The sequence below is a fragment of the Mycena indigotica genome (genome assembly GCF_014461135.1).
Source record: "Mycena indigotica strain 171206Taipei chromosome Unknown Mind.scaff0013, whole genome shotgun sequence".
Taxonomy (NCBI): Eukaryota; Fungi; Basidiomycota; class Agaricomycetes; order Agaricales; family Mycenaceae; genus Mycena; species Mycena indigotica.
Genome location: NW_023503012.1, coordinates 1,453,145 through 1,472,771, shown reverse-complemented (window position 1 = coordinate 1,472,771; position 19,627 = coordinate 1,453,145). Strand labels below are relative to the sequence as shown.

The window sequence follows — 19,627 nt, the reverse complement described above, 5'->3', positions numbered from 1 at the left end:
TAAACCATGACGACCACCACCATGCCCAACCTCGTGCCGACCCTTGGGTCTTCGATTTTGCCAGCGACGCCAGCACATGAGTGGGCAGAGAAGATGGAGGGAGAACTGGCAGACGGGGCGAAGAGGGCGGATAGTTTGGCGCCAAAGGACGCGGTTGACCTTGTGCCGGGGTCGTTTCCTGGGGGGCATGAAGAGAGTGAAGGGGTACCAGTGGTGGAGAAGGCAGCGACAATGCTGCCAGCGGAGGAGGACGTGCAGAGCACCATCACGACTGTTGGCCAGCGGGTGAAGGAGATGTTGCCAGAGGTCCTGAAGGCATATCTGCGTACGCGTTTTCTTTTCTCTGAGGGGATTCCAACTGAATGTGCTTACAGCGTCGACGAACATGACCACTGCGAAAGAGATGGAGTCTGACGCGCCGACCTTTCTGAAAGAAACCCCGCCTGCCGACTCATTGCTCAGCACCTCGACCAATCTCAGTACTCAGGCCCAAGCAGGATCCATTTTCCCACCCACACTCGAATCTGAATCAGTTCCCGTCGCAACACCCGCTGAAGCCGACCCCGACCCTCTCATGACACCCATTGCCGCGCCAGTCCCCATTTCCGGCCTCTCCGCTCCCCCAGTCGATGACACTGCTTCATCCAACCTCAGCACTCGTGTACATACCGGCACTTCCGCTTCCCCCAACCCTGTGTTCCCCTCGCTCCCCGCCGATATCCCTCACTCGACGCCGACCCCGCCAAACGGCTCCCGCTTCCTGGAGCGCCTTGAGTCATCGCAGTCTGCAGACATTGACCTCGGCTTGACGCACACGACATCGCCGAAGCCCTTGTCGGTTGCGGAGGAGGAGGACGTTCATGAAGGGGCACGTGCGCCGAACAACACGATGGCTGCACCTCCAACGGAGAAAGCCATCTTGGTCGAGCGGGGAGCGCCAGATGCACTACCCACGCCGCAAGCAGGGGTGCTGCCCGCGGAGCTTGGAACCGATGAAGTTTCCGATGGGCCGTCGGACGATGGTGATGAGAAGGACGGCGATGGAGAGAAGAAGGAGCGGAAGCGCGACAAGCTGGTGCGCAAGCTCAAGGAGAAGATGCACGTCGGCGGGGCGCATTGATTGAGGGGGTGGGGGTTTTGTATCATCTGGCCTTGACGCATATTTTCTTCTAACTCCAATGTATCATGATTCATTGCACATTTTGATTCAATTAGTTTCAAGTTGACTGGTGAACCTGATTTATTTGGTTGTGTTTATCATGAGGTATAGTACCAGTATTGCACTACTCACCCACATTTAGTATTTAGTGAAAATTGATACTCTGATGGTCGATCAATCCCATCAAACTTATAGCGGATTTTGAGGCATCTAACTACTATATACATAGATTCTTCTGGTCTTACCCAGTTGCTGGAGACACAGAAATGTAAGCTGCATGATGTCTTTCAAGTCCAATAAGTTCAAGTTCTGCAAGCCAGGCCATTTACTACAAGCTATGAACAAACAATTTTTTGTGATAGCTGACCTTATAACGAAAATGAGGTGAACAACTGAGGTGCACTCGTGTGTAACTGTGATATATGTAGTGGATTGGAATAAGTAATCAGTATCATAGGGGAGTTGTTAGTATACATCTTATGGAGAGATATGCCAGATGGCCAGCCATGCCTTACTCCAACATTAATGAGTTTTCAATAAGCCACCTAGTGGCTTCAGTGGCTTAGCAATTTTCTATTTTCTTACACCAAGTATTGTCATTACAAAGGGGTATACAACCTATGAATATGGTTGGAGTTGATTGACTGTTTGCTGAGAAACCACAGCCACCTGGTGGCTATGGTGGCTTATTACAAACTGTCTATTAAATACCAATATAGACATATATGATACTGCTGGCATTGTCATCTTGCTAAGTGCTGTGTCAACTAGAGAACCGGAGTCGAAGTCAGAATTGGAAACAGAATCAAAGTCGGAGAGCACTTGGGGGGCGGAACATCTGTAAGGGCAACCCCGGAGGCCTGAGATCAAGGTCTAGCAGGGGAGGATCCAAAGGCGTGAACATTGGTAAGCGAATACAAATGAAGCTGACCTAGCAGGGGAGGATCCAAAGAGAAGAAACTCTAAGGGTCCGCCTGCTAGGTAGCTGACTATATACTGCTTGTCCGTAGCTGCCGCTGTCGGGCACAGAAGGCTTGGGCGGCGTCGCAGGCGAGGTCCCAGGGCGACCGTCGGGAGGGCGTTGACGGATCGGTGATTGTGCGGGCGAGATGGAGGGCCGGACCGGAGATGGAACCGAGTCGGACCGGAATCGGAGGCGTCTCCGAGGGGCCGAAAGGGAGGTTCCCCTGACATCACCCCCCTTTGAATGCGGCGTCCCGACGCATAGACCGGAACGGAATCGAGTCGAAGGTCGCGGAGGCGATGTGTCGTGGCTTGCCAGGGTACTTACGATAGAACTCCGCAATTTTCTCCGGGCGAAGACGCGGTCGAGCGGACCCATTGGTCGTGCGATGCGTCGTAGCCTTTCCATCTGACGAAGTAGTTCAGCCGTTTATACCTCACCCTTGCGTCCAGGATTTCCTCTACTTCCCACTCCGGGACTCCGTCCTCGAGGTCCGGAGGGGGCTGGTCGTAGCCGGGGCGTCCGTCGAAGGGGGTCGTCCTGAGCGAGCTCGAGCTTGACGACGGGGAAGACCGGGTGGAGCTTCGAGTAGCGGAGGGAGGTCGAGCTTGTAGGCACCTTTGCTGATCTCCGCGACTATCTTGAACGGTCCAAGGCGGCGATGGGAGAACTTTTCCGAGGGGCGAGTCGTCCTGATGTCAGAGGCATCCAGCCAAACACGGTCGCCAACCTTAAACTCCGGAGACGGAGTCCGTCTCCGGTCGTAGTAGCGCTTGTACTCCTCTTTGGCCTTAGTGAGCGCGGCCTTGGCTTCAGCAACACCAGTGGCGATCCGGTCGCGGAACTCGTTCACTGACTCCATGGCAGAACGGACTCCAGGTTCGAAGCCCATGCGCGGGAGCCGTCCCGTGTCCGTCATGAAGGGGACCTGCTGCGTAGAGGAGTGAACGTGGTTGTTGTAGGCGAACTCCGCGGCCGGAATCAGCTCATCCCAGTCGTCCTGCTGGTAGTTGGTGAAGATCCGCAAGTACTGCTCCAGCTCCTGGTTGACGCGCTCTGTCTGACCGTCTGTCTGCGGGTGGTACGCGGTGGACGTGGCGGGCTTGATGCCGATTAGACGCCAAAGTTCTCGGGTGAAGTCCGCGATGAACTGCGAGCCGCGGTCGGAGACGTACTTCTCCGGAGTCCCGTGGTGCCGCCAGACATTCCGGTAGTAGAGGCGGGCTGCCCCTACTGCATCGACCGTCGTATGACACGCTGAGAAGTGGGCGCGCTTTCCGAGGGTGTCAATGACGACCATGATCGCGTCGTACCCATGGGCCTCCGGAAGCTCGACGATGAAGTCGACGGAGACGGTATGCCAACGCTCTGGGGGCGTTTCCGTCGGGTGCAGCTCTCCGTGGGGCAGTCTCCGGAGTGCTTTGGTGAGACAGCACAAGTCACAGGTCGCGACGTACCGGCCAATATGGCGAGACATCTGAGGCCACCAGTAGTTCCGGGAGACCAACTCCAAGGTCTTGAAGCGACCGCGTGTCCGGCAACTCAGTGTCGTGGCAGAGCTCGATGATGCGTCTCCGGAGGTCCTTATCCTTAGGTACGACAATCTTCCCACGAAAGTGAAGAAGACCACCGGAGACAGCCCACTCGTCGGAGCGCGAGGAGGGGGGCCTCGAGCTTGACCTTGGACCTTTAGGAGTTGCCGGGCCGCTAGTGCGACGGGCTCCTCCAGGTCAGGCTCACCGGAGAGGGCATCGCGGATGTCGCGAAGGAGTTCAGAACCAGGGCCGGAAACGGAAACGCCTTGAGAGCGCGGACATGGAAGAGTTCGGGCCGCAGAAGGACGACGTCGGAGTTGTCGGAATCGATTCCGTGGTCTGGTCTCCGAGAGAGGGCGTCAGGTCGGCCCATGTCGCGGCCGGGCTTGTGGTGCAGCGTGAAGTCGAACCGGGAGAGGTAGAGGGACCAGCGGGCCTGTCTCCGGTTGAGGTGCTGCGTCTTCCTGAAGTACTCCAGATTCTTATGGTCAGTCCAAATCTCGACGGGATGCGCGGCGCCCTCGAGGAAGTGTCTATACTCCTCGAGTGCGTGGATGATCGCGAGCATCTCCTTGTCGTGGATTTCGTAGTTGCGCTGGACATCATTTAAGCTTTTGGAATAGAATGCTACAGGGTGCCACTTCCCGTCCGGGGCGGATTGTGAAAGAACCGCCCCGTCGCATAATGAGAGCTGTCCGCCTCAAGTCGGAAAGGCCGTGCGTCGTCCGGAATCGCCAGGACCGGTTCCGAGGTGACCGCGTCCTTGATCGCTTGGAACGCGGAGGCCTCCGCGTCGCCCCAAGTCCATTGCTGGTCCTTCTTGGTGAGCACGAAAAGAGGGCGCGCAAGGGTCGAGAAGTCCCGAATGAACCTGCGGTAGAAGTTAGCGAACCCAAGGAACTGCTGAATGTCCTTCTTGTTTTCCGGAGTCGGCCAAGCGGAGACGCCTGCGACCTTGACGGGGTCCATTTCGACGTGGTTGTGGGAGATGATGACTCCGAGGTACTCGATTGACGATTTTTCAAAGTCGCACTTCTCCGCTCGAAGGTACAACTTGTGCTCCCGGAGTCGCCGTAAGACCTCCTAGACAATCTGCCGGTGTTTCCGGAGGTCGGAATGGGCGATCAAGATGTCGTCAAGGTAGATCATGACGTCTCCGGAGAGGATGAGGTCCTGAAAAATGTCATTCATCATCGTTTGGAACGTCGCGGGAGAGTTTGTCAGGCCGAAATACATCACCAAGGGCTCGAACAGGCCTCGGTTAGTCCGGAAAGCCGCTTTCCACTCGTCACCTTCCTTGATCCGGACGTTGTTGAAGCCCCAACGGACGTCAAGTTTGGTGAAGTAACGAGCGCCTTTGAGCCGGTTGATGAGGTCGTTGATCAGCGGAAGGGGGTACCGGTTTTTGACAGTCATCGCGTTGAGAGCACGGTAGTCCTGGACGAAGCGGAGTCCGCCGTCCTTCTTCTTGACGAAGAAGACCGGAGACGCCATCGGAGACTTGGAGGGGCGAATCCGGCCCGTCGAAAGCCCTTCCTCGATGAACGCGTCGAGCTCGCGTTGCTCGAGGGGCGAGATGGGGTACACCTTGCAGTTGGTGGGCTTAGCGTCGGGGACGAGTTCAATGGCGTGGTCCCAGGCTCTCCGCTCCGGTAGCGTGTCGAAGGACTCCTTGTTGAAGACGTCCTGGAACTCCTTAGCTAAGTCCGGGATCTCGGAGGGCGGAGGGGCGGAGTTCCTGGCCAAGGCTTCGGCCAGGCGTTGCGAGACAGTACTGCCAGCGCGTATCTCCTCCGAGGGGCGGAACGAGGTGTAGAAGATGCGGTCACCATCTTCAAGCTGACCATCGTCATCGTCGTTGTCGGAGTCCGGCGTCAGATCAGGCAGGCCGGAGTCGTCATCGGAGACGGAATCGTCTCCGTCATCAGACCCAGAAAGGTCCATGGCGCAGACCGAGGGGAACGGGCCGGAGCGGAGACGCTTCTGAAGCGACCGGAGTCGCCGCAACTCGGTCCGTTCGACTCGCTCTTCCTCACGGCAGGTCGAGCAATTGCGGGGGGCACCGTGTCATCTTGACCTCCTTGGTTTCCCAATTGATCTCTGGGTTATGTTTCCGCAACCAGGAATACCCCAGGATGAGGTCTTGCTTGCCAAGATGGGTGACGGCCAGCTGAACTCATTCGGCATGGCCCTTGTAGCGCAGGACCAAGTCCGCGATCTGTTTGATGGAGCCAGCGTCATTGGGGGTGCCATCGACATTGAAAACCGGAATCGGCTGATCGAGGGTGCGGACCGGAATGCCATTCCGAGCAACATAGTTCGTGTCAATGAAGTCGGAGGTGGCACCACAGTCGACAAGCCCAGAGAGTGAGAGCTTCAGCGCGCTGGTGGTGGACTCGAGCTCTAACGGGAGGTGGAGGGAGTTCGCCCCAGGGGCAGCGGCAATGGTGTACTGCTTGGGCAGTTTCTTTTCCCAGGCAGTGAGGCGGCGGAGGACGATGACCGGAGTCGCGGGCGGAGTTGGAGACGGAGTCGAGGCGGGGGCAGGAGAGGGTGTGTCTTTCGTTTCGGGCTCATTGTAGGGCAAGGAACTGCATTCATCATACAAAGAGGCAAAACGATTTATAGACGCGAACGAGGGCACACCAGTCACTCGTCGCGGGGACAAAATCCTCTCCGGCCATCGACTCCGCTGCCGTCTCCGGCAGGGCAGCTGTGTCCGTGTAGCGGGCGATCAACTCCGCTAACATCTCGTCACCGAGTTGTTGGATCACCTCGTCGAGGATGTCCATTGAGCGGACATCGGGGGGGAGGGGGCAATCCCGGCGAGATGGTTTGGGTCGCCGCACCTGAAGCAGGCGCGACGAGGGGCACCCCGAGCCCTGGTGCGATCCAACTCCATAGGGACGGGAGCTGGAGGCGCCGGAGCGGGGCGCGGGCCGCGGGTGGCACGACCGGAGCCACCGGGCGGAAAGGGGCCGGAGCCGGGATGCGGTTGACCGGAAACGGAGTCCGAATCAAACCACCAGGCGTCTTGGGGGCGGCTGACTTGATCAGCTTGGCCCGGACCAGGGCCTCGTATTGACGGAAGGCCCGGGTGCGCCAGCTAAGGTAGTCCCGGAGGTCCGGGGGGTCGTTCGAGGACGTGATTCCGTTGTTGATCAAGGGGTCAAGTCCGTGGCGGAACTTGGTCACCTTGACCAGCGCGTCTTCGAATCCGGCGAGGTCCATCAGGTCCTCGAAGTCGTCCGGTGTACTGGTAGACATCCTTTGTACCCATGTGATAGGCGGAAGTCTCCAGCTTGGAGAGAGCGTGATCTTGCTCATTCTCCTCGACGAACCGGAGTCGAAACTCGGAAACGAACGAGCCCCAGGACGGAAACGGAAACGGGGCTTTGCTTCCGTGGCGCTCTACACCAAGTATTGTCATTACAAAGGGGTATACAACCTATGAATATGGTTGGAGTTGATTGACTGTTTGCTGAGAAACCACAGCCACCTGGTGGCTATGGTGGCTTATTACAAACTGTCTATTAAATACCAATATAGACATATATGATACTGCTGGCATTGTCATCTTGTTAAGTGCTGTGTCAACTAGAGAACCGGAGTCGAAGTCAGAATTGGAAACAGAATCAAAGTCGGAGAGCACTTGGGGGGCGGAACATCTGTATGTGGCAACCCCGGAGGCCTGAGATCAAGGTCTAGCAGGGGAGGATCCAAAGGCGTGAACATTGGTAAGCGAATACAAATGAAGCTGACCTAGCAGGGGAGGATCCAAAGAGAAGAAACTCTAAGGGTCCGCCTGCTAGGTAGCTGACTATATACTGCTTGTCCGTAGCTGCCGCTGTCGGGCACAGAAGGCTTGGGCGGCGTCGCAGGCGAGGTCCCAGGGCGACCGTCGGGAGGGCGTTGACGGATCGGTGATTGTGCGGGCGAGATGGAGGGCCGGACCGGAGACGGAACCGGAGTCGGACCGGAATCGGAGGCGTCTCCGAGGGGCCGAAAGGGAGGTTCCCCTGACATCATAGAAGGATGTTTGGGTGACCGGGGCTTCCAGTTGATCAAGACAAGACAAGAGAGAAGAGCGGAGTCAAGACGACGCTGGGAGATAGAGACCAGCAATGTTAATTCATAAACTGAAGTACATAGTAATACATCAAAGTATTTACAGTACAAGAAGTAACGGAAACGGAATAAGGGATAGTAACAAGATTAGAACAAGGTCAAGTAAAGTACAGTTGGGGACAAACAAAGGCAGCAAAAAAATTATAAGTGATAGGAATATTATTGAAAATTTGTGAGAATGTAGCCCTCATAGGTAGGAACCCACCCACAAATACTCAGCCAATTTCATTGTGCCGTTTGGTCACAGTGACATGATCTTTGATTGAGCCGATCAAATCTTGGCCACAAGTGCTTAAAACCTATAGATTTAGATCAAATACGGTACCCTTGGAATCGTCTCGATGAGTAGAGTCTGAATCTGCAAGAATTTAAGGAAATTCAATGTCACACTGGCTCACAATAGGGTCATCAATATCTGGGTCACATAAGTAACACTTCTTGACATATCGTGAGTGCCTGCCAGAGAACATGAGGCTGCCACATGTTTGAGCAGTGCAGACAAGCTCTCTCTTCCTCCCCTCATGCCTCCAAAGAAGCAACTCAAGAGAAACCTACAGGAGACCTGGCACTCCAGACAGTGATGATGATATGCCTATGTAGGGTGGAGCACGGGTCCGGGTCCGGGTCTCAGAAGGCTGACCCTGACCCTGACCCTGACTAACCCTGACCCTTCCGCTGGGGAGCACGAGGGATGGGTATTCGCCCGGAGAATAGACGATATTAGCCTAGCGACTACATCTTGTAAGTACGGTTTTTATATGCTACGATATTAGGGATGGATCGGATGGGCACCAGGTCCCAGGGCGGATCGGATGGGCGCTGCGTAGGGCCGCAGGGGTGACGGGAAGGGGTTGGAAGAATGGGGGATTGTCGAAGAGGACGGCGGTATGCGGGCCCATGCGGGCCCGTTCGGGCCTGTGCGGCCTTATGGCCCGGGCGGCCCGACCCGAACCGTGACAACTTGGTAGTCAATAGCTAGTTTATCGAATTTATTTTTATTAGTTAAAATTCTATCCCATTGAAGTATCAAATTTATCATCATTAACCATTGATTATGTACTTCATGAACTTGGAATATTTTACCAGGACTTTTTTAGACATCTTTCATTTCTCATATTCCAAATCATATACCATGCAGCTGAAACTAAAGTGCTGAACAGCCGATCTTTGTGAGGTTGGGGAGTACCTTTATTAGTATGAAATTTGGTTAGATTGCATCCCAGTACCAACCCCCACTCAATATTTGGCCATTTATTGAATTTCTTACTCCACAATAGTTCAGTGAGTTTCCAAATATATATTCTCTCTATGGCTATGCATTCTAAAGGCCTTTTCATATTTGATAATTCCTCTGCTCATAGATCACTTGGTCCTGATTCACTCAAAGCATTTGAAATGAATAAGTGTGATGGAGGAAAACTGTAAGGGCAACCCTGGAGACTCCGACGAAAGCCTAGCAGGGGATGATCCAAAGCGTGAATAAAAGCTACGGAGATACACGGAGGGACCGACCTAGCAGGGGAGGATCCAAAGAGAAGAAACTCTAAGGGTCTGCCTGCTATGGCGCCAACTATATACTGGTCGTCCGTAACTGCCGACGTAGAGCGCAGAAGGCCTGAGCGGCGTCGCAGGCTCTGTCCCAGGGTGATCGTTGGGAGGGTCTTGACGGATCGGTGATTGTGTGGGCGAAGGAGGCTGTGGACGATGGTCGGGGTGGGTCGGAGCGTCCGAGGGGGCGCCGGTCGGATGTGCCTCGGATGCGCTCGGACGGTCCGAAGGAGGCCAAAGCAGGGGTTCCCCTGACAAAAACAATGAGTACAGCATGACACAATTATTCCTCAGTCTAATCCTACAGCAGTTATGCGTGGAAAACAACAAAAGATGAGAATCTCAAATGGAGAGCCTAAGGGACTCAAAAATGTCTTAGAAGAACGCGGCTTTAATGTTTCTGGCATGTAAGCAAAATGCAAACCAGTTTGTCCACTGGAAAATCAAGACTGCTGCATGGCCAGACTTCTCAGTAATCAGGATGACTTCAAAAATCAAATTTCCATGTTGGAAGAACTGATTAAGAGATGCAACCATGAGATTATCTTCTTGCCTAAATTCCATTGTGAACTCAATCCAATTGAAATGGTAAGTGCTCTTTGTAGGTAAAAAAAAATTAACCAAATATTTCAAGTATTGGGGCTGGTTCAAATATGGATACAGAGAGCATGATAAACCAAACTTTCAAGCCACAAAAGATGCTGCCCTATTGTACTTGGATGCATGCCCATTAGATGTCATTTAACGTTTTATCAATCGGTCATAACAGGACAAGCAGCAGAATGGGCTGTGAGAAAGCAGAAACAGCACAGAGGTGTCTCCCAGAGTGCAGCAGCGGCTTTGGATCAGGCAGCAACACATACTGGGTCCACTTAATGTTGCCAGGTAGAGACAGAGGTACACTTGATTATGTTCAACCAGTCCAAAATTTTGGTCAAACGCAATGGTACATTGGAATATTATGTAAGCTATGTACATAGGGGTTTTTTTGGGTCCCTGAATCTGAATCTGAAGTCAGCTAAGCTCTCTATACACTCCTTGTGCCTGAAATTGAGTTGGCTGCCTTTGTTTGTCCCCAACTGTACCACTTCTCTCTGTGCAAAGAGATACCGCTAACCCATCCTGACACCGACTTCGACAAGAGACCGCATTAACGGGCCCTGTTAGTTTGATTCTACCCGCTTGGTTTGCTTGCAGGACCAACAACCTATCTGTTCTGTTCCGGGTACGCGTTCATAGGAGAAGTGTCATAGATAAGACCCGGCCCGTCCTCTCCAGCGCTGGTGTCGGCCCACCGCGTGCCCGTAACAGGCAGCATGTGATGATGGGGAACATGCGCCCCAGTAGGAGGAAACGCACACGTGGGAAGCACGTGACCAAGAATGACGCGTCGAGCCGTTGCCAAGCCCAACTCAACGCCAGGGGACTGGGGAGGAGTGCTAGGAGGTTAGGAGTAGCGCCTGGCCCACAAGGAATGTACGATCATCCCCTCTGCGGCCAGGAACGGGAGCGAGGAGGAGCAGGAGAGGCCAGGGTGTCCGATCACCCCCCTTTGTGGCAGCTGGAACACCTGGTGCAATGCACAACATCTTGGTTATAACCCAAAAGTGCAATGCACAACATATGGGATATAACTCAGTCTCCTTCAACGCAAGGATTACTTTAATCCATTTTTATCTTTTTTGACTGTTTTAGTGTCTTATATCATGCATATAGTGATGGGATCAATGTTCCTTGTATAATCTATTGTGTGTGGAACCATTTTTGCAAGAGATCACTGATTTTGATCACTGTGTGATCTTGGATCACTCCCACTCAATTTAATATTGATATTCTCTTTCTGCTCTATCAAGTCCATAATATTACATATCAAATTATCGGCCTGAAGAAAAGGTGATTTACCTTCTTATATGTGATCTTATATTAGTCATATCATCTTCCCCTCATATAATATATCAAGATATAAGAATAGCCCACATGTTGTGCATTGCACTAGCTGTGAGAGGTGTTTGCGGGCCCGTGTATATAATGTGTGGGATTTGATTGCCATCAGAGCTTTTGATGGCTGTATCTTGCTACATCAACCTTACTTAATCGATTATTAATTTTTTTGGTCCCTGGGCTTATAAGTCCCAAATATAATATTACGAATATTCGGCCCAAAGAAAAGGTGATTTCTCTTCCTATATATATTTTTATATTAGTCATATCTCTTGATTCCACTGAGAAATTCATAAAATACATCTGTCACAACATCTTTTGCATTACCCCCTTGGGATGGTACCCACATCTTTTGCATAGATGCAGCTATATGTACTGATGTGCTCTATTGCTTAGATCATCTGAAGAACTACCTTTCTCCGTGCAAAGAGGTGCCAACGACTCAGCGGGCCCGATACGACCCGATTCGAACCTTCGACCACCGACAGCAACAAGGGACTGAGTTAACGGGCCCTTTCGGTTTCCATCTACCCCGCTCGCCGTACTCGCGGGCCTGACGATCCGTCTGTTCTGTTCCGGGTGCGCGTTCTTAGGAGAGGTCCTTGCACGGCCCGACCCGCAGTCTGACAAGAAGCCTTGCACAGCCCGACCCAAAGCTTCACACTTGCTACTGGTATAGCACCACATTACAGTAAGCTGCATCATAGTGCAAGTCTAAATCTCATTGTAAAGCAGCATCAATCAAGAAGCACAAATCTGTAAGGGCAACCTCGCGAGGCTCGAAATCAGAGTCCTGAGCAGAGTGTAAGGGCAACCCCGGAGGCCTGAGATCAAGGTCCTAGCAGGGGAGGATCCAAAGAGTGAATAGAAGTAAGCAAATACAAGTGAGGCTGACCTAGCAGGGGAGGATCCAAAGAGAAGAAACTCTAAGGGTCCGCCTGCTAGGTAGCGGAACTATATACTGCGCTCTTGACGCGCCAAGGTTGATCGTTGCTCCGTGCAGTATGCCTGCGCCATGTCGCAGGCCAGGTCCCAGGGGATCGCCAGGCGGGGCGGCGATGCGCCTGACGGAGGCGGTGATGCGATCACCGGAGTCGGAGCCGGAGTCGGACCGGATCGGAATCGTCTCCGAGGGGCCGAAGGGGAGGTTCCCCTGACATCACCCCCCCTTTGAATGCGGCGTCCCAACGCATAGACCGGAATGGAATCGAGTCGAAGGTTGCAGAGGCGATGTGCCGTGGTTTGCCAGGGTACTTACGATAGAACTCCGCGATTTTCTCCGGGCGAAGACGGGTCGAAGCGGACCCACTGGTCATGCGACGCGTCGTAGCCTTTCCATCTGACGAAGTAGTTCAGCCGTTTATACCTCACCCTTGCGTCCAGGATTTCCTCTACTTCCCACTCCGGGACTCCGTCCTCGAGGTCCGGAGGGGGCTGGTCGTAGCCGGGGCGTCCCGTCGAAGGGGGTCGTCTTGGGCGAGCTCGAGTTTGACGACGGGGAAGACCGGGTGGAGCTTCGAGTAGCGCGGAGGGAGGTCGAGCTTGTAGGCACCTTTGCTGATCTCCGCGACTATCTTGAATGGTCCGAGGCGGCGGTGGGAGAACTTCTCCGAGGGGCGAGTCGTCCTGATGTCAGAGGCATCCAGCCAAACACGGTCGCCAACCTTAAACTCCGGAGACGGAGTGCGTCTCCGGTCGTAGTATCGCTTGTACTCCTCTTTGGCCTTAGTGAGCGCGGCCTTGGCTTCGGCAACACCAGTGGCAATCCGGTCGCGGAACTCGTTCACGGACTCCATAGCGGAACGGACTCCGGGTTCAAGCCCATGCGCGGGAGTCGTCCCGTGTCCGTCATGAAGGGGACTTGTTGCGTGGAGGAGTGAACGTGGTTGTTGTAGGCGAACTCCGCGGCCGGAATCAGCTCATCCCAGTCGTCCTGCTGATAGTTGGTAAAGATCCGCAGGTACTGCTCCAGCTCCTGGTTGACGCGCTCTGTTTGACCGTCTGTCTGCGGGTGGTACGCGGTGGACGTGGCAGGCTTGATGCCAATTAGACGCCAGAGTTCTCGGGTGAAGTCCGCGATGAACTGCGAGCCGCGGTCGGAGACGTACTTCTCCGGAGTCCCGTGATGGCGCCAGACATTCCGGTAGTAGAGGCGAGCCGCACCTACTGCGTCGACCGTGGTGTGACACTCCGAGAAGTGGGCACGCTTCCCAAGGGTGTCGACGACGACCATGATCGCGTCGTACCCATGGGCCTCCGGAAGCTCGACGATGAAGTCGACGGAGACGGTATGCCAACGCTCTGGGGGCGTTTCCGTCGGGTGCAGCTCTCCGTGGGGCAGTCTCCGGAGTGCTTTGGTGCGACAGCACAAGTCACAGGTCGTGACGTACCGGCCAATATGGCGAGACATCTGAGGCCACCAGTAGTTCCGGGAGACCAACTCCAAGGTCTTGAAGCGACCCGCGTGTCCGGCAACTCGAGTGTCGTGGCAGAGCTCGATGATGCGTCTCCGGAGGTCCTTATCCTTAGGTACGACAATCTTCCCACGAAAGTGAAGAAGACCACCGGAGACAGCCCACTCGTCGGGAGCGCGAGGAGCGGGGGCCTCGAGCTTGACCTTGGACCTTTAGGAGTTGCCGGGCCGCTAGTGCGACGGGCTCCTCCAGGTCAGGCTCACCGGAGAGGGCATCGCGGATGTCGCGAAGGAGTTCAGAACCAGGGCCGGAAACGGAAACGCCTTCGAGAGCGCGGACATGGAAGAGTTCGGGCCGCAGAAGGACGACGTCGGAGTTGTCGGAATCGATTCCGTGGTCTGGTCTCCGAGAGAGGGCGTCAGGTCGGCCCATGTCGCGGCCGGGCTTGTGGTGCAGCGTGAAGTCGAACCGGGAGAGGTAGAGGGACCAGCGGGCCTGTCTCCGGTTGAGGTGCTGCGTCTTCCTGAAGTACTCCAGATTCTTATGGTCAGTCCAAATCTCGACGGGATGCGCGGCGCCCTCGAGGAAGTGTCTATACTCCTCGAGTGCGCGGATGATCGCGAGCATCTCCTTGTCGTGGATTTCGTAGTTGCGCTGGACATCATTTAAGCTTTTGGAATAGAATGCTACAGGGTGCCACTTCCCGTCCGGGGCGGATTGTGAAAGAACCGCCCCCGTCGCATAATCAGAGCTGTCCGCCTCAAGTCGGAAAGGCCGTGCGTCGTCTGGAATTGCCAGGACCGGTTCCGAGGTGACTGCGTCCTTGATCGCTTGGAACGCGGAGGCCTCCGCGTCGCCCCAAGTCCACTGCTGGTCCTTCTTGGTGAGCACGAAGAGAGGGCGCGCGAGGGTCGAGAAGTCCCGAATGAACCTGCAGTAGAAATTAGCGAACCCAAGGAACTGCTGAATGTCCTTCTTGTTTTCCGGAGTCGGCCAAGCGGAGACGCCTGCGACTTTGACGGGGTCCATTTCGACGTGGTTGTGGGAGATGATGACTCCGAGGTACTCGATTGACGATTTTTCAAAGTCGCACTTCTCCGCTCGGAGGTACAACTTGTGCTCTCGGAGTCGCCGCAAGACCTCCTGAACGATCTGCCGGTGTTTCCGGAGGTCGGAATGGGCGATCAGGATGTCGTCAAGGTAGATCATGACGTCTCCGGAGAGGATGAGGTCCTGGAAAATGTCATTCATCATCGTTTGGAACGTCGCGGGAGAGTTTGTCAGGCCGAAATACATCACCAAGGGCTCGAACAGGCCTCGGTTAGTCCGGAAAGCCGCTTTCCACTCGTCACCTTCCTTGATCCGGACGTTGTTGAAGCCCCAACGGACGTCGAGTTTGGTGAAGTAACGAGCGCCTTTGAGCCGGTTGATGAGGTCGTTGATCAGCGGAAGGGGGTACCGGTTTTTGACAGTCATCGCATTGAGAGCACGGTAGTCCTGGACGAAGCGGAGTCCGCCGTCCTTCTTCTTGACGAAGAAGACCGGAGACGCCATCGGAGACTTGGAGGGGCGAATCCGGCCCGTCGAAAGCCCTTCCTCGATGAACGCGTCGAGCTCGCGTTGCTCGAGGGGCGAGATGGGGTACACCTTGCAGTTGGTGGGCTTAGCGTCGGGGACGAGTTCAATGGCGTGGTCCCAGGCTCTCCGCTCCGGTAGCGTGTCGAAGGACTCCTTGTTGAAGACGTCCTGAAACTCCTTAGCCCAGTCCGGGATCTCGGAGGGCGCAGGGGCGGAGTTCCTGGCGAAGGCTTCGGCCAGGCGCTGTGAGACAGTACTGCCAGCGTGTATCTCCTCCGAGGGGCGGAACGAGGTGTAGAAGATGCGGTCACCATCTTCAAGCTGACCATCGTCTTCATCATCGTCGGAGTCCGGCATCAGATCAGGCAGGGCGGAGTCGTCACCGGAGACGGAATCGTCTCCGTCATCAGACCCAGAAAGGTCCATGGCGCAGACCGAGGGGAACGGGCCGGAGCGGAGACGCTTCTGAAGCGACCGGAGTCGCCGCAACTCGGTCCGTTCGACTCGCTCTTCCTCACGGCAGGTCGAGCAATTGCGGGGGCACCGTGTCATCTTGACCTCCTTGGTTTCCCAATTGATCTCTGGGTTATGTTTCCGCAACCAGGAATACCCCAGGATGAGGTCTTGCTTGCCAAGATGGGTGACGGCCAGCTGAACTCGTTCGGCATGGCCCTTGTAGCGCAGGACCAAGTCCGCGATCTGGTTGATGGAGCCGGCGTCGTTCGGAGTGCCATCAACGTTAAAGACCGGAATCGGTTGCGCCAGGGTGCGGACCGGAATGCCATTCCGAGCGACATAGTTCGTGTCGATAAAGTCGGAGGTGGCACCACAGTCAACCAGGCCAGAGAGCGAGAGCTTAAGCGCTGGTAGTGGACTCTAGCTCCAACGGGAGGTGGAGGGAGTTCACTCCAGGGGAAGCAGCGACAGTGTACTGCTTGGGCAGTTTCTTTTCCCAGGCGGTGAGGCGGCGGAGGACGATGACCGGAGTCGCGGGCGAAGTCGGAGACGGAGTCGAAACGGGGCGGGGAGGGGTGTCTTTCGTTTCAGGCTCGTTGTAGGGCAAAGGAATTGATTTGTCATACAAACAAGCGAAACGATTTACGGACGCGAACGAGGGCACACCAGTCACTCGTCGGGGGACAAAATCCTCTCCGGCCATCGACTCCGACTGTTTCCGGCAGCGCAGCTGTGTCCGAGTAGCGGGCGATCAACTCCGCTAACATCTCGTCACCGAGTTGTTGGATCACCTCGTCGAGGATGTCCATTGAGCGGACGTCCGCGGGGAGGGGGCAATCCCGGGCGAGATGGTTTGGGTCGCCGCACCTGAAGCAGGCGCGACGAGGGGCACCCCGAGCCCTAGTGCGATCCAACTCCATGGGGACGGGAGCTGGAGGCGCCGGAGCGGGGGCGCGGGCCACGGGTGGCACGACCGGAGCCACCGGGCGGAAAGGGGCCGGAGCCGGGATGCGGTTGACCGGAAACGGAGTCCGAATCAAACCGCCAGGCATCTTGGGGGCGGCTGACTTGATCAGCTTGGCCCGGACCAGGGCCTCGTATTGACGGAAGGCCCGGGTGCGCCAGCTAAGGTAGTCCCGGAGGTCCGGGGGGTCGTTCGAGGACGTGATTCCGTTGTTGATCAGGGGGTCAAGTCCGTGGCGGAACTTGGTCACCTTGACCAACGCGTCTTCGAATCCGGCGAGGTCCATCAGGTCCTCGAAGTCGTCGGTGTACTGGTAGACATCCTTTGTGCCCATGTGATAGGCGGAAGTCTCCAGTTTGGAGAGAGCATGATCTTGCTCATTCTCCTCGACGAACCGGAGTCGGAACTCGGAAACGAACGAGCCCCAGGATGGAAACGGAAACGGGGCTTTGCTTCCGTGGCGCTCCGCCCATTGCTGAGCGGGTCCTTCTGCCATAAACGACATGGCATAGCGGACGGCCTTTTCCTCGCTCGCCTCTCCGTTGACCACGAAGGCCTCAGGGGCAAGGCGGGCGTAGGTGCGGACCGCATAGAGAAACGCGCGGCCGCGTTTCCGATCGCCGTTGAAGGTGAACGGAGGGTTTGGTCGCAAGACCAATTTTGAGGCGAGGTTGATGTCGCCAAAGAGGGCCTCGGAATCGCCCTGAACCGGAGTCGGAGTCGGAATCGACGTCTCCGGGGGTGGTGTTGTTTGGGGTCCGCCAGCAGTATTAGCGGCGGCAGCGGCAGCGGAAGCCTGGGTGGTGAGAAGAGTAAGGGCCTCAGTTAGGCAGTCGATTTTCGCCTCGAGTGCATCCAGCCGAGTGTCAGCGTCAGGAGTAGCTCCGGAAGGCATGACAGGTGCGGGGATGACAGGAGTGACAGAGGAGGAGGGGACAAGTGGTAGGGGGGGTGACGAGGGCGGAACGGACTCGTATTCCGAGCCTGAGTCAGCGCCGAACCTAGCAATCTTGTCCGGTTGATCCCGTAGAGAGTTTCTTCTGCTGTAAGGGCAACCCTGGAGGCCTGAGATCAAGGTCCTAGCAGGGGAGGATCCAAAGAGTGAATAGAAGTAAGCAAATACAAGTGAGGCTGACCTAGCAGGGGAGGATCCAAAGAGAAGAAACTCTAAGGGTCCGCCTGCTAGGTAGCGGAACTATATACTGCGCTCTTGACGCGCCAAGGTTGATCGTTGCTCCGTGCAGTATGCCTGCGCCATGTCGCAGGCCAGGTCCCAGGGGGATCGCCAGGCGGGGGCGGCGATGCGCCTGACGGAGGCAGTGATGCGATCACCGGAGTCGGAGCCGGAGTCGGACCGGAATCGGAATCGTCTCCGAGGGGCCGAAAGGGAGGTTCCCCTGACACAGAGGGGGAATCCTTAGTGAAACTACTACAACAGGAAGGGACGCTACAGACTCACCTGAGCAGAGGGGGAATCCTTAGAGAACAAGCCAAGGAGCCCTCTGCTCAGGTGCACTACTATATACTAGTGACCGGAGTAATGATAGAGTGACTGCATAGCGACGAACAACGCATGGGAGAAGTCAGGTGTCGCCAATGGACCCTAGGTGAGTGTCGAGTAGCCCTCGAAGCTCCGGAGAGGCAGGTTTGGGACCATGATGCCAAGGGAAGAGCCCAGGCATCCTTAGAAGGCCCAGGAAGGGCTTCGGGGGGTCCAGACTGCCTCTGGGCGTCTCCGCTTGTGACCGTGACCGTGACAACCGGAATCGGAATCGGAATCGATTCCGGGTGTGACCGTGACGTGACGGCCGGAAACGGAGAGGGGGGGGGCATGGAGCGGAGAGGGAAGGAATGGCGGCCAGCCATGACCACTGGAGGGTAGCGACAGGAGGGTCACTCGGAGACGTCCCCGGACGTCTCCAGAGAGGTGGAGGTGTGAGGGCGTGCAGCCTGGGGCGCTGCAGTAGGCACGAGCCTTAACGGCAGTAGGCCTCACCCAAAGGAAGACCCGATGACGGGGGCCGTGGTGGCGGAGTGGGGGGCGGAGCCATGGCGGGGCTCAGCCATCCGAACGTAAGCCCGAACGCTGACATAGGTTGGGGACACCCAAGAGGTCCAACGGGTAGAGGTTGCAGGGAGACCTTGATGAGCGACAGCCCAGAGAGGCTATAAGGCCATAGGCTCGAGGTCTCAGAGGAAAGTGGTGCGGCCACATCCGGAGAGGTCTCCGATGGCATTAGTGATCCCTGATGGTGACTCCGGAGAGACTCCCAGAAAGGGGTGGCCATGGGAGTTGGAGGTTGGGGACCACTGGATGCGGGATGTGGTGGGAGAAGTGGAGGAGGAGCGTCAGGGTGCAGGAATACGGAATACAGAGACTCGGGTGGAGACACAGAGACGCAAGTGGAGACGCGGAGACGTGAGCGGAGACGTGGCGCTTGATGGGATCAAGTGACGGCATCAGGGTTTCCCCTGACAAAATCATATAACCATATACCACGACTTACCTGTACTATATGCAAAACCTCTTCAATGGACAGAGCATAAATTCAAACAACTAAACTTTTTGTGAAAACTGCTCTTATATTTTTGTGCCACAACTAAGGTGGGAACTAGAGGTATATGCAATGATCAGTCATTCACTGTTGTGCCCTGACTGAGTTCTGCTTCTATATATAACTACCACCTGGAGGATAGGTACCAAAGTATAATGTTATCAAAAATGGTGGGGACAACATTAGTATATTTGTACTGACTGCCTGTGTATGTAATGTGTCAGTGTCGGGCTTGTTTCGACTTGTCAAGGCTTCCAACAGCGGGCAGTCTGAGGCAGTTTTCCTTTCAAGATTATGGCCCAAGGAGAATACCAACACAGTGTTTCCTGATATTCTCCGAATTACACCGTGTCCTATATGCTCCAAAAGCACTCGGTGATTGGAA

The 19,627-nt window shown here is 55.5% G+C and overlaps 1 protein-coding gene across 1 annotated transcript; it reads left to right on the top strand.

Annotated features, from left to right (window-relative positions):
* Positions 1–6: 6 nt before the first annotated feature.
* MIND_01277600 (uncharacterized protein) lies at positions 7–1,120 on the top strand (the record flags this gene model as incomplete). The annotated part of the gene is made up of 2 exons (XM_037369247.1): positions 7–325; positions 375–1,120. The coding sequence occupies 2 exons, from the start codon at positions 7–9 to the stop codon at positions 1,118–1,120; spliced, it is 1,065 nt and encodes a 354-aa protein (XP_037214453.1).
* Between the last annotated feature and the right edge of the window lie 18,507 nt (positions 1,121–19,627).